Here is an 11170-nt window from a genome sequence, read left to right on the forward strand (position 1 = left end):
GTGCTGGGATTATAGGCATGAGCCACCATGCCTGGCCAACTGTGTTTTAAAATTAATTTTACCTCACTTTTTTCTGTTTTACTTTTTGTTTGTTTGTTTTTTGAGGTGGAGTCTTGCTCTGTTGCCCAGCCTGGAGTGCAGTGACACGATCTCAGCTCACTGCAACCTCCGCCTCCCAGGTTCAAGTGATTCTTGTGCCTCACCCTCCTGAGTAGCTGAGATTACAGGTGTGCACCACCACGACGGGCTAATTTTTGTATTTTTAGTAGAGACAGGGTTTCACCATGTTGGCCAGGCTGGTGTCGAACTCCTGACCTCAGGTAATCCACCTGCTTCGGCCTCTCAAAGTGCTGGGATTACAGGCATGAGCCACAGCTCCTGGCCCATGTTTTACTTTTTAAATATGACCACTAGAGAACTTAGATTTGCTCTGTGGCTTACATTCCATTTCTGTTGGACAGTTCTGTTTCAGAGGTTGTGGAGGGTGGTACAGTCATGAATCAGGGACTCAGGGACTTGCCCTTCCAGCATGGTGAACTACATCGTGGTTCACTGCAACCTCTGCCTCCCGGGTTCAAGCTATTCTCTTGCCTCAGCTTCCCAAGAAGCTGGGATTACTGGCATGCGCCACCACACCCAGCTGATTTATTTTTAGTTTCACATGTTGGCCAGGCTGGTCTTGAACTCCTGACTTCAGATGATCCGCCCGCCTCCACCTCCCAAAGTACTGGGATTACAGGCTTGAACCACTGCTCCTGGCCTCTATTTTTGGTTTCAAACAGCCTCTTTACATGTCTTTTAGAACACAACCCTTTTACAAGTTGGAAACTGCTTGTATGTATAGGACTTGATATACACTAAAGAAGGCTATTACTGGCCTGCACTTGCACTTACAAATAAAATGAAGTAACTGTAATTCACCTTCAGCCTTAGCACTACCTTAGGTACCTTTACTTCCTCTGCCTCTTCGGTTATTGCTGCCATTGGTAGCAGGTACCTCTACCAAAGGGCTGGGCTGACTTCCCAGGTAGGCAAGATGTAAGAGGGAGAAATGATCTGAAGGAAAGTTGTTCTCTGTATGCTTTCTGTTGTTAATATTTGTGGCACTGTGCCCACACTTCTACCACTTCCTTCCACAATTATCTTGCTTAAGCCTAAGTTCCAGTTTCCTCATCTATAAAGAGGGACACTGCTGCTGCCAACAGCACCTCACTGGTACAGTTACAGTTGATTGTCAAAGTCCCTGACAATACAGTTAAATAGAGGCTTCAGAATCCTCCCCCATCATCATGCGTTTGACAGCTTTCATTCTCACTGGTTCTGCGGATTCCTAGGGAAAATTAGTGAACCGTGAAAAGACTCTCCCATTTCTAGCAAAGGCACTTCCAATGTCTTGAATAAAGGCACTCCATAGTTCTCTTAAAAGTAGAGCAGCTAATTTGATGTTAGTTGTCCTTGAGAATAAGCCATGTTTCGGTATTCATCTTCTATAACTCCCAGCTAGATTTTAGCAACCAAAGATAGGATATGTGCATTTTATATTTTTTCACAGCTTCTTAAATATTTCAAATATGTCAGCTGACTGACTAGCCAAGATACCAAGTTGGGTAACTTACACCAGTGGTGGTGACCAAACTTTGGTCACCAGATTCCTGCAAATCCTTCATTCTTTCATCAAATATTTACTGAGGGATAGATACTGTTCTAGGTGCTTGAGATACATCTGAACAAATAAACATAATGCTAGGTACCTAAACACTTTAATTCCATTAATCCCCTCCTACTTTTTGTGTTATCTATACAGTAAGACACCAACATATTTGAGAAAGGAGCTAGTCCTGCTGGTGTAGAGGGTAAGTACTTGACTCATAAGAGTTCAGGGAGGGCGCGGTGGCTCACGCCTGTAATCCTAGCACTTCGGGAGGCCAAGGTGGGCGGATCACAAGGTCAGGAGTTTGAGACCAGCCTGGCCAATGTGGTGAAACCTTGTCTCTACTAAAAATACAAAAATTAGCCAGGCATGGTGGCAGGCGCCTGCAGTCCCAGCGACTCAGGAGGCCGAGGCAGGAAAATCACTTAAACCTGGGAGGTGGAGGTTGCAGTGAACCGAGATTGTGCCATTGCACTCCAGCCTGGGTGACAGAGCAAGATTCTGTCTCAAAAAATAAAAATAAAAAAAGAGTTCAGCGCTCCTTGTAGTTACCTCATGCCATCAATCCCTCCTCCTGAGATTGTGCCAAGAATCAGTATTGTGCTTTCCACAGCACTAAAACAATGCTGAGAAATTACATAATTAACAAAGGTTTTTAAATAAGATTTTGTTTCCTCCAAGAAAATACTTGCTGTTTTTGTTCAGGCAGTAGTAATTAGACCTCCCCCCCAATCCCACAGACAAAAAGATACCAAATGGAACATTAACAAATGAGTGCCAGGAGTATTCATATTTCAAATGAATACCCTACATAGTAGCACTTGCTCATAATCATCTATCTTAATGTTGAGTACTTTATTAGAAACTTGTTCTGCAAAAGGAATGGACTTAGGAATAATTAGCCGGAAGCGTCAAATCTTACCACCTCATGGAGCGACATTATAATTACATTCTATTGCTGGTGTCTTCCGCTGTTTAGTTGCCACTGAGTCAGAATTTTCTCACTTATGTATAGGAAGTGAGCCACGGCCATGTTAACTCACTTGCTCCAGGCCTTATAACCAACAGATGGCAGAACCAAGACATATGCAAAAGCTTTGAAGCTTTTTACTCAGCCCACGCCCTGACAACAGAAAATACAATAGCAGTTGATATGTCAGTTGTTCTTTTTCTCACAAAAGCTAATTCATTTTTATTCCCCCTGCCTTCCTTAAGTAAAATTTTGGTTTCTTCTACAACCTACATATTAACCAGGGGTCATGTGTATCAGACAGACATGGTCTGCTTACTTACTGAGTCCAAAGGCAGGCTGGGAGGAGGTGGGTATGTCCCTGAGAGGCCTGTTTCATTTTGGGACCAACTTAACTTAGTTTCATGGTAAATCTGGAATTAATTATGGATTTCGAAATAAACAAGGGAAGACATTTAGATGGCTGCTGCCATCCTGAATCCTGTTTAGAGTACCACTAGAAAACACAATTAACCCCGAATTTTTTTCCCACTTGATAGAGGATTACCTGAAACAGCTAGAGACATAATTTCATACACAGTTCCCTGTAGGTAATACCCAGGAATGGAGGCAGAAGGTGCGCTGTAGCCTAATCACCATGGTTATGCTCTGTACTGAGTGTAGGTTTATAGACCCTGTCAGACAGAGAAATAATGACTGGGAAAATACATGGTACCTTGTAAAACAATTGTCTATCATTTTAATCTTGATGGAAAGAAATTTGTTCCTATGCTCATTTCCTCATTAAGAAAATTGAACTACATATTTCTGGAGGTAGAAAAAAAAAAAAAAATAAAAAAGCAAAAAAAAAAAAAAAAAAAAAAAAAAAAAATCAGGTATGAGATCAGATGTGTAAAGAAGGATAGAGAAGGCAATCTGAAATTATGAAGAGTTCCGCAGTAGCGTTCTTCTTGAGTTTACTCTGTTCTCAGCCTGAGAAAAGCACCTTACCCATTCTAGCTTCTGAGACTCCACCCTTGTTTTTCCAAACTCAGCACAGCTGTGAATGTCATTACTGGGTTCATGTATCTGGGCACTACAGTTTATTTAAGAAGTGCAGGAAGCTTGAAGAATCTGTGAAAGGCCATAAGGTTTGTTCACCGTGTAACCACAAACCTCACCCAGTCCACGCAGAGAGGCCTGCTCAACCTGTGATGCCACCAAGCAAACACAATATTTGACATAAACACTACAGCTTGAACAGGTGACACTGGGGACCAGATGTTAGAATATCTGCTGCTGCCACTGTTGCTGCTGCTGCTGGGAGACAGCTCTACTGCCATTCTCAGCAAAAGGAGGATTTTAGGCCAGACGCGGATGGTGGCTCACGCCTGTAGTCCCAGCAATTTGGAAGGCCAAGGTGGGTGGATCACCTGAGGTCAGGAGTTCAAGACCAGCCTGACCAACATAAAGAAACCCCATTTCTACTAAAAGTACAAAAATTAGCCAAACATGGTGGCGTACGCCTGTAATCTTAGCTACTTGGGAGGCTACTTGGCAGGAGAATCGCTTGAACCTGGGTGGCAGAGGTTGCAGTGAGCCGAGATCACGCCATTGCACTCCAGCCTGGGCAACAAGAGCAAAACTCTGTCTCAAAAAAAAAAAAAAAGAAAGAAAGAAAAGATAGGATAATGTTATGTATATTATCCTTGAGTTAAATAAAATGTGTATTTTTGTNAAAAAAAAAAAAAAAAAAAAAAAAAAAGAAGGATTTTACATACTTATGGTTCCTCAACCATTTGCAAAATAATGTTCTATACAGGTGTGCCTGACTGACAAAGGGTAGTTCTCATGTCTGTGCCTTAACTGCACTGGAGCCTTAAAGATGGAGTTTTGGCTTCAACTGGGAGAAGCAAAATTTATAATGAGGGAAATTCTCCAGACATAGGATTATTGTTCGAAAGATGCTACATGGCCATAAAAATAAATGAACACTATGTATACTACGGTGGAGTTATCAGAATTTAATTGCTATAGTTTCTAAAAAGCTGAGAACATGACTCCTATAACAAATATACAATGAACATGTCAAAGATTTTATTTAACTCATTAATTAATAAGGGATCAGTAAGATTAAAATTAGTTCAAATAAGAATTTGAGGCCAGGCACAGTGGCTCATGCCTGTAATCCCAGCACTCTGGGAAGCCGAGGTTGGTGGAACACCTGAGGTCAGGAGTTTAAGACCAGCCTGGACAACATAGTGAAACCCCATCTTTACTAAAAATGCAAAAATTAGCTGGGCATGGTAGTGCATGCCTGTAATCCCAGCTACTCAGGAGGAGGAGGCAAGAGAATGCTTGAACCCAGGAGGTGCAGGTTGCAATGAGCCGAGATCAGAGATCGCGTTACTGAACTCCAGCCTGGGTGATAGGGTGAGGCTGTGTCTCAAAAAAAAAAAAAAAAAGAATTAGAGGTCTATATTCTCTATTCAGCAAAATCTACAACACAAAATTTATTTGCATTGCCTTGTATAGGGATCATTTGCATAGTTATCAGTTTTTTACAACTTAACTCTAAAAAGAATCAAACAATTCCTGTAAAGGTTCACTAAATAATTCCCAGCACACCACTGAAACGACACCTGATAATCTCTTTCTCTTGAATAATTTTTCTTAATTAAATGTTAAGTGATTGACTGAAATAAAGAAAAAAATCTTAAGTGAAAAAAGAAGATAGAGGAAAGTATGTGTATTAGCGTTCACTTAAGATGGAGGAGTACAGAAAAAAGTGGAGGAGTATCAATATATAGGTATATTCGCATATTTTTAAATGGGCAATAAATCATAAATTGTTTAAATGATTACCAACCAGGGAAAAAGGAAATCGTGTAAAGCAGACAAAAAGAGAGGATAGAATTCTTTGAATATACCTCATTGTGTTGATTTCACTTTGGATCCCATGTTATACATAATTATAAAACAAAATTACAAGTGTAAAAAGCAATCCCTAAAAGGAAAAAGTGAAATGAACCAAATAAACCTAGTTGTGTGGAAGTGGTGGTATAACCACCCAGGGAACTATTTCAGGTGACTTCAGAACACAGTAATTGACTTACATCCTTAGTGGAATATGGCTTAATGTACCCCTCCCATTTAAACTCTCTAATTTGTTTTCATTAATATTCTTATTGGTTGTAGGCTTGTTGTTATCCTGCAATTTTACAGGATAAATTAAAGAAGTACTTGAGTTGATACTTCAGACAACTCAGATTTTTAAAGCATGTTTGAAAAGAAGTTCAAGATTGATGGGGTTGGGTAAACCCTATAATCTTGAATTTGAAGTTGAAATATTAGTGTGAGTTTGTGATCTATTTAATTTTTTTAAAAAAAGATATTTCCTAGCTCTATCTACTGAGACAGGGTCTTGCTATATTGCCCAGGCTGGTCTTGAACTCCTGGCCTCAAGTGATCCTCCTGCCTTGGCCTCCCAAAGTGCTGGGATTACAGGCATGAGCCACTGGGCCTAGCCAAGGGTTTTTTTTTTTTTTTTTTTTTTTTTCTCGAGACAGAGTCTTGCACTCTTGCCCGGGCTGGAGTACAGTGGTGCCATCTCGGCTACTGTAAACTCTGCCTTCTGGGTTCAAGCAAGTCTCCTGTCTCAGCCTCCCAAGTAGCTGGGATTACAGGTGCCTGCCACCACGCCCGGCTAATTTTTTTGTATTTTTAGTAGAGATGGGATTTCACTATGTTGGCCAGGCTGGTCTCGAATGCCTGACCTCAGGCGATCCACCCGCCTTGGCCTCCCAAAGTGCTGGGATTACAGGTGTGAGACACCGTGCCCTGCCAAGGGCTCTTTTTGATGGCTTACGGTATCCACTTTGTTCCCAAGACCATAGGGAGAGGACCAGAGGTGACTGAGCTAGCTAGATTTTAAACGAAACTGAAATGAAAGTTCACTTCCTCATTGTGGGTACCTCATGTGACAAGTTCCAATTTCTTTTTAAAGTCAATTGAACTGAAATCTCCTTGCCTTTGAAATCTTAGAAGAGAGCCCACCAAGTTAAGGACCCTTACCATGGGAGCACCTGCTGGTTCTGTCACGTATGTACTGTTCTTTTTCTCCGATTTGGTCTTCAAACACTTTGTTTGTGTTCGTAGCTTGTTCTGCCCTCTAGGTTTTAAATCTTGCTCTCAGGAAGTAAACTAAAAAATCGTGTCACTCAATTTGTCTTTTCTCTATTTTTAAAAAGTTGATGTCTGCTTGAGCATCTAAGCATCTAAGTTGAGGCTAAAACGTGGCTTTCTTTGGAATATAATTTGAAGGTTTACATGTTTAAAATTCCAGATGTTTTCAATGAAAAAGAAAGTAGAATCCAGTTTGAGGGAGCTAGTTACTGAATTTCTGTTGAAGTCTCTTGGAATTAAATATAGAAGTGCCATTTTAAAGAGTAGTTAAGGAAGGAGCAAGGAGGAAAAAAAAATAAAAAATAAAGGGTAGTTAATTGTTTCATTTGAAACAGATGTCTGATCATTGAAAAAAAAACAAGGAAAATTGTCTATCTAAAGATGTGAAAGCAATAGATGAGAGTTGTCTTTTAACTATCTGTAAAGATTGTGGATATTTAAATAGGTCAGTTAAGAAAAGCTCCTGTATTCAAAAATTCAGACGATAAACTAAGTTTTCAGCGGTTTGTCCTCTTCTTAAGGATATTTTTTTTTCCAAAAGAGAGAGAGAGATTTCCTTTTATTAGATTTGTTGGCAAATCCTGGGAAGTCCCTGTTTTCTAACTCCCTAGATGTGTTTGGTTTACCAGATATTGGGAAACTCCTGGAAATCACTTCTTTTTTGAGTCGGAGTCTCGCTCTGTCACCAGGCTGGAGTACAGTGGCTCGATCTCGGCTCACTGCAATCTCCGCCTCCTGGGTTCAAGCAATTCTCCTGCCTCAGCCTCCCGAGTAGCTGGGACTACAGGCGCACGCCACCACACCCAGCTAATTTTTGTATTTTTAGTAGAGACGGGGCTTCACTATGTTGGCCAGGATGGTCTTGATCCACCCGCCTCGGCCTCCCAAAGTGCTGGGATTACAGGCGTGAGCCACCGCGCCTGGCCAGAAATCATTTTTTGAAGTGCTATTAAGTATTGGAAGTAGTATTTCAGACATAAATTTGCAGTTATTCCCCCTGACTGTATCCCAGGAATTTTCCTGTGTAATTTTGATTTATAATAGTCTGTCCCTTTGATAGACTTCACATTGTTATTTTCTATTATGAAAAATATGGTCACAACAAATGCAGTTAATAGCTACACTTCCTATGTTACCTTTCTTTACACAGAGTGAAACAGCTGGTTTGTGTGCTCTTCATGTGCTCCTCTGCAGTGGCGCAATTGCATCAAGATCCCACCTTGGATCACCACTGGAATCTCTGGAAGAAAACCTATGGCAAACAATATAAAGAAAAGGTAGATTGGATTGGATTGCCTCTGGAGTGATATGCTTTTACAGGAATACTGTTTTCTACCCCTCAAAATTGCGTTCTTAGGCAGTGTTTTCAGTAAATATTTAGTCTGGGCACGGTGGCTTACGCCTGTAATCCCAGCAAGTTGGGAGGCCAAGATGGGTGAATCACCTGATGTCAGGAGTTCGAGACCAGCCTGACCAACATGGTGAAACCCTATCTCTACTAAAAATACAAAAATTAGCCAGGCATGGTGTCAGGTGCCTGTAATCCCAGCTATTCGGGAGGCTGAGGCAGAATTGCTTGAACCTGGGAGGCAGGGGTTTCAGTGAGCCGAGATCACACTACTGCACTCCAGTCTGGGTGACAGAGTGAGACTCTCTCAAAAATAAATAAATAAATACTATGTACTTGTTTCTTGCCGGATAGTGTTCTTGGTACCATACAGCAGGAATCAAAATAAAATTCCTTTTATAAAGCTAATATTATAGTGAGAGAGACAGGAAATAAGAAAATAAATAACCAAAATAACCAGATACATAGTTAGATGGTGGTAAGTGTTGTAGATAAAAAATAAAGGAAGCCATAGAGAGTAGAAAGGGTCCTGGGTGGTGGTGGTGGCAAGAATTCTATCTATAAGATACGCGGGTAAGGGAAGGGCTCACGGATAAGGGTTCCATTTGAGCAAAGAATTGATGGAAACCAGGGAGCAAGCAAAATACATAATGAAGGTCTCAGGTCAAGGGCAAACGAGCACAAGCCCCTGAGGAAGGGCCACATTTGAGACAGGTGAGGATTAAAAAGACCTTATTACCCACATAGTGCGACCAGATATTGTTGCTTGGCTGTCACTTCCCATTTTGTAGTTTTATTTTTATTTCAAAGCATTCTTGCTGATGTTAAGATCTTAACCCTATTGCTTTAAGTAACTAAGTCCTGTAACTATATAATATTTCTGTTTGTAAGTTAGCATCATATATTTATTTATTTGACATATTATTTTGTATAAAAATGACACTCTTAGTAGATTATTTACTCTGTTTTGTTTTTATTTATAATTAAATAATAATTGTGTATATTTATGGAGTACAATGTGATGTTTTGATACACGTATACATTGCAGAATGATTAAATTAGGCTAATTAACATATTCAGCACCTCACATACTTATCCTTTCTTTGTGATGAGACATTTAAAATCTATCCTTTCAGTAATTAAAAAATATAAAATACATTATTATCTGTAGTCACCATGCTATGGTAGATTGCTAGAGCTTAATCTTCCTGTCTAAATGAAACTCTGTACTCTGTGACTTAAATCTCCCCTTTCCCTGTCTACCCTTCTCCCAGCCTCTGCTAACTACCATTCTACTCTCTACTTCTATGAGTTCAACTTTTTTAGATTCCACATGTAAGTGGGATTATGCCGTATTTATCTTTCTGTGCCTGGCTTATTTCACTTAGCATAATGTTCTGCGGACCCATTCATGTTGTTGGAAATGACAGAATTTCTTTCTTTTTTAAGGCTAAATAATATTGCATTATGTATGGAATACAATATGTACCACACTGTTTTATTGATTCATCTTTTGATGGACACTTTATAAGGTTGATTCCATATCTTGGGTATTGTGAATAATGCTACAGTGAACATGGAAGTGCAGCTATCTCGCTGACATACTGATTGCGCTTCCTTGGGACATATACCCAGAAGTGAGACTGCTGGATCATATGGTAATTACATTTTTAGTTTTTTGAGGAACCTCCACACTGTTTTCCAAAATGGCTATACTAATTTACATTCCCACTAACAGTGTGTAAGTGTTCGCTTTTCTCCACATCTTCACCCTTATCTTTCATCCTTTTGATAATAGCCATTCTAACAGATATGAGATGATATCTCATTGTGGTTTTAATTTGCATTTCCCTGATGATTGGTGATATTGAGCATTTATTCACGTATCTATTCGCCATTTGTATGTGTCTTCTTTTGAGAAATATCTATTCAGGTCTTTTGCCCATTTTTAAACAGAGTTGTTTTCTAGTTATTGGTTACTTTGAGTTTTTTCTATATTTGGGATATTAGCCCCTTATCAAATGTATAATTTGTAAATATTTTCCCCCAATCTATGAGTTATCCTTTCACTCTGTTAATTGTTTCCTTTATTGTACAAAAGCTTTTTAGTTTGATGGAGTCACATTTGTCTATTTTTGCTCTTGTTGCCTATGCTTTAGGGGTCATATTCAAAAATCCATTATCCGAACCAATGTTGCGGAGTTTTCCCCTATATTTTCTTATAGTAGTTGTATAGTTTCAGGCCTTATATTTATGCTTTAATTCATTTTGAGTTGATTGTTGTATATGGACTGACATAAGGGTTCAGTTTCATTTTATTGCGTGTGGATAGCCAGTTTTCCCAATACTATTTATTAAAGAGATTATCCTTTCCCCATTGTGTGTTCTTGGCACCTTTGCTGAAAATCGGTTGACTATAAAATTGCAGGTTATTTCTGGGCTCTATATCCTATTCCTTTGGTAAATGCATCTGTTTCTATGCAAGTACTATGATGTTTAAATTACTATAGTTTTGTAATATATTTTGAAATTAGGTACTGTAATACCTCCGGCTTTGTTCCTCTTGCTAAAGATTGCTTTGACTCTTTGAGGACTTTTGTAGTTACATATGAATTTGAGGATTGCTTTTTCCTATTTCTGTGAAGAATAACATTGAAATTTTGATAGGGATTGCACTGAATTTCTAGTTTGCTTTGGGTAGTATGAACATTTTAGCAATATTAATTCTTCCAATCCATGAGCATGGAATATCTTCCCATTTAATTATTTTGTCTTCAATTTCTTTCATCAATGTTCTATAGTTTTCGGCATACAACCTTTCAACTCCTTGGTTAAATTTACTCCTAAGTATGTTTTCAGTGCTATTGCAAATAGAATTGTTTTCCTAATTTCTTTTGCAAATAGTTGTTTGTGTATAAAAACACTGCTGACTTTTGTACGTTTACTTTGTGTCCTACTTTGCTGCATTAATATAACAGTTCTAATAGTTTTTTGATGGAATCTTTAAGATTTTCTCTTCTTTCTTTTTTTTTTTTTT

General features: G+C 39.2%; 1 protein-coding gene across 2 annotated transcripts in view; it reads left to right on the plus strand.

Annotated features, from left to right (window-relative positions):
* Nucleotides 1-4002: 4002 nt before the first annotated feature.
* CTSS (cathepsin S) overlaps nt 4003-11170 on the plus strand; it is a 29460-nt gene continuing 22292 nt past the window's right edge. The window contains exons 1-3 of one of the 2 annotated variants that reach the window (XM_017546351.2): nt 4003-4020; nt 6607-6701; nt 7936-8062. In XM_017546351.2, the coding sequence (XP_017401840.1) occupies nt 6676-6701; nt 7936-8062 (153 nt within the window). In that variant the 5' untranslated portion in view covers nt 4003-4020; nt 6607-6675. Of the gene's footprint in view, nt 4021-6551; nt 6702-7935; nt 8063-11170 lie in introns of those variants that run through there. The other variant, XM_037744918.1, reaches the window with a different exon arrangement.

The sequence above is a fragment of the Cebus imitator genome, unplaced genomic scaffold, assembly GCF_001604975.1.
Source record: "Cebus imitator isolate Cc_AM_T3 unplaced genomic scaffold, Cebus_imitator-1.0 Scaffold188, whole genome shotgun sequence".
Classification (NCBI taxonomy): Eukaryota; Metazoa; Chordata; class Mammalia; order Primates; family Cebidae; genus Cebus; species Cebus imitator.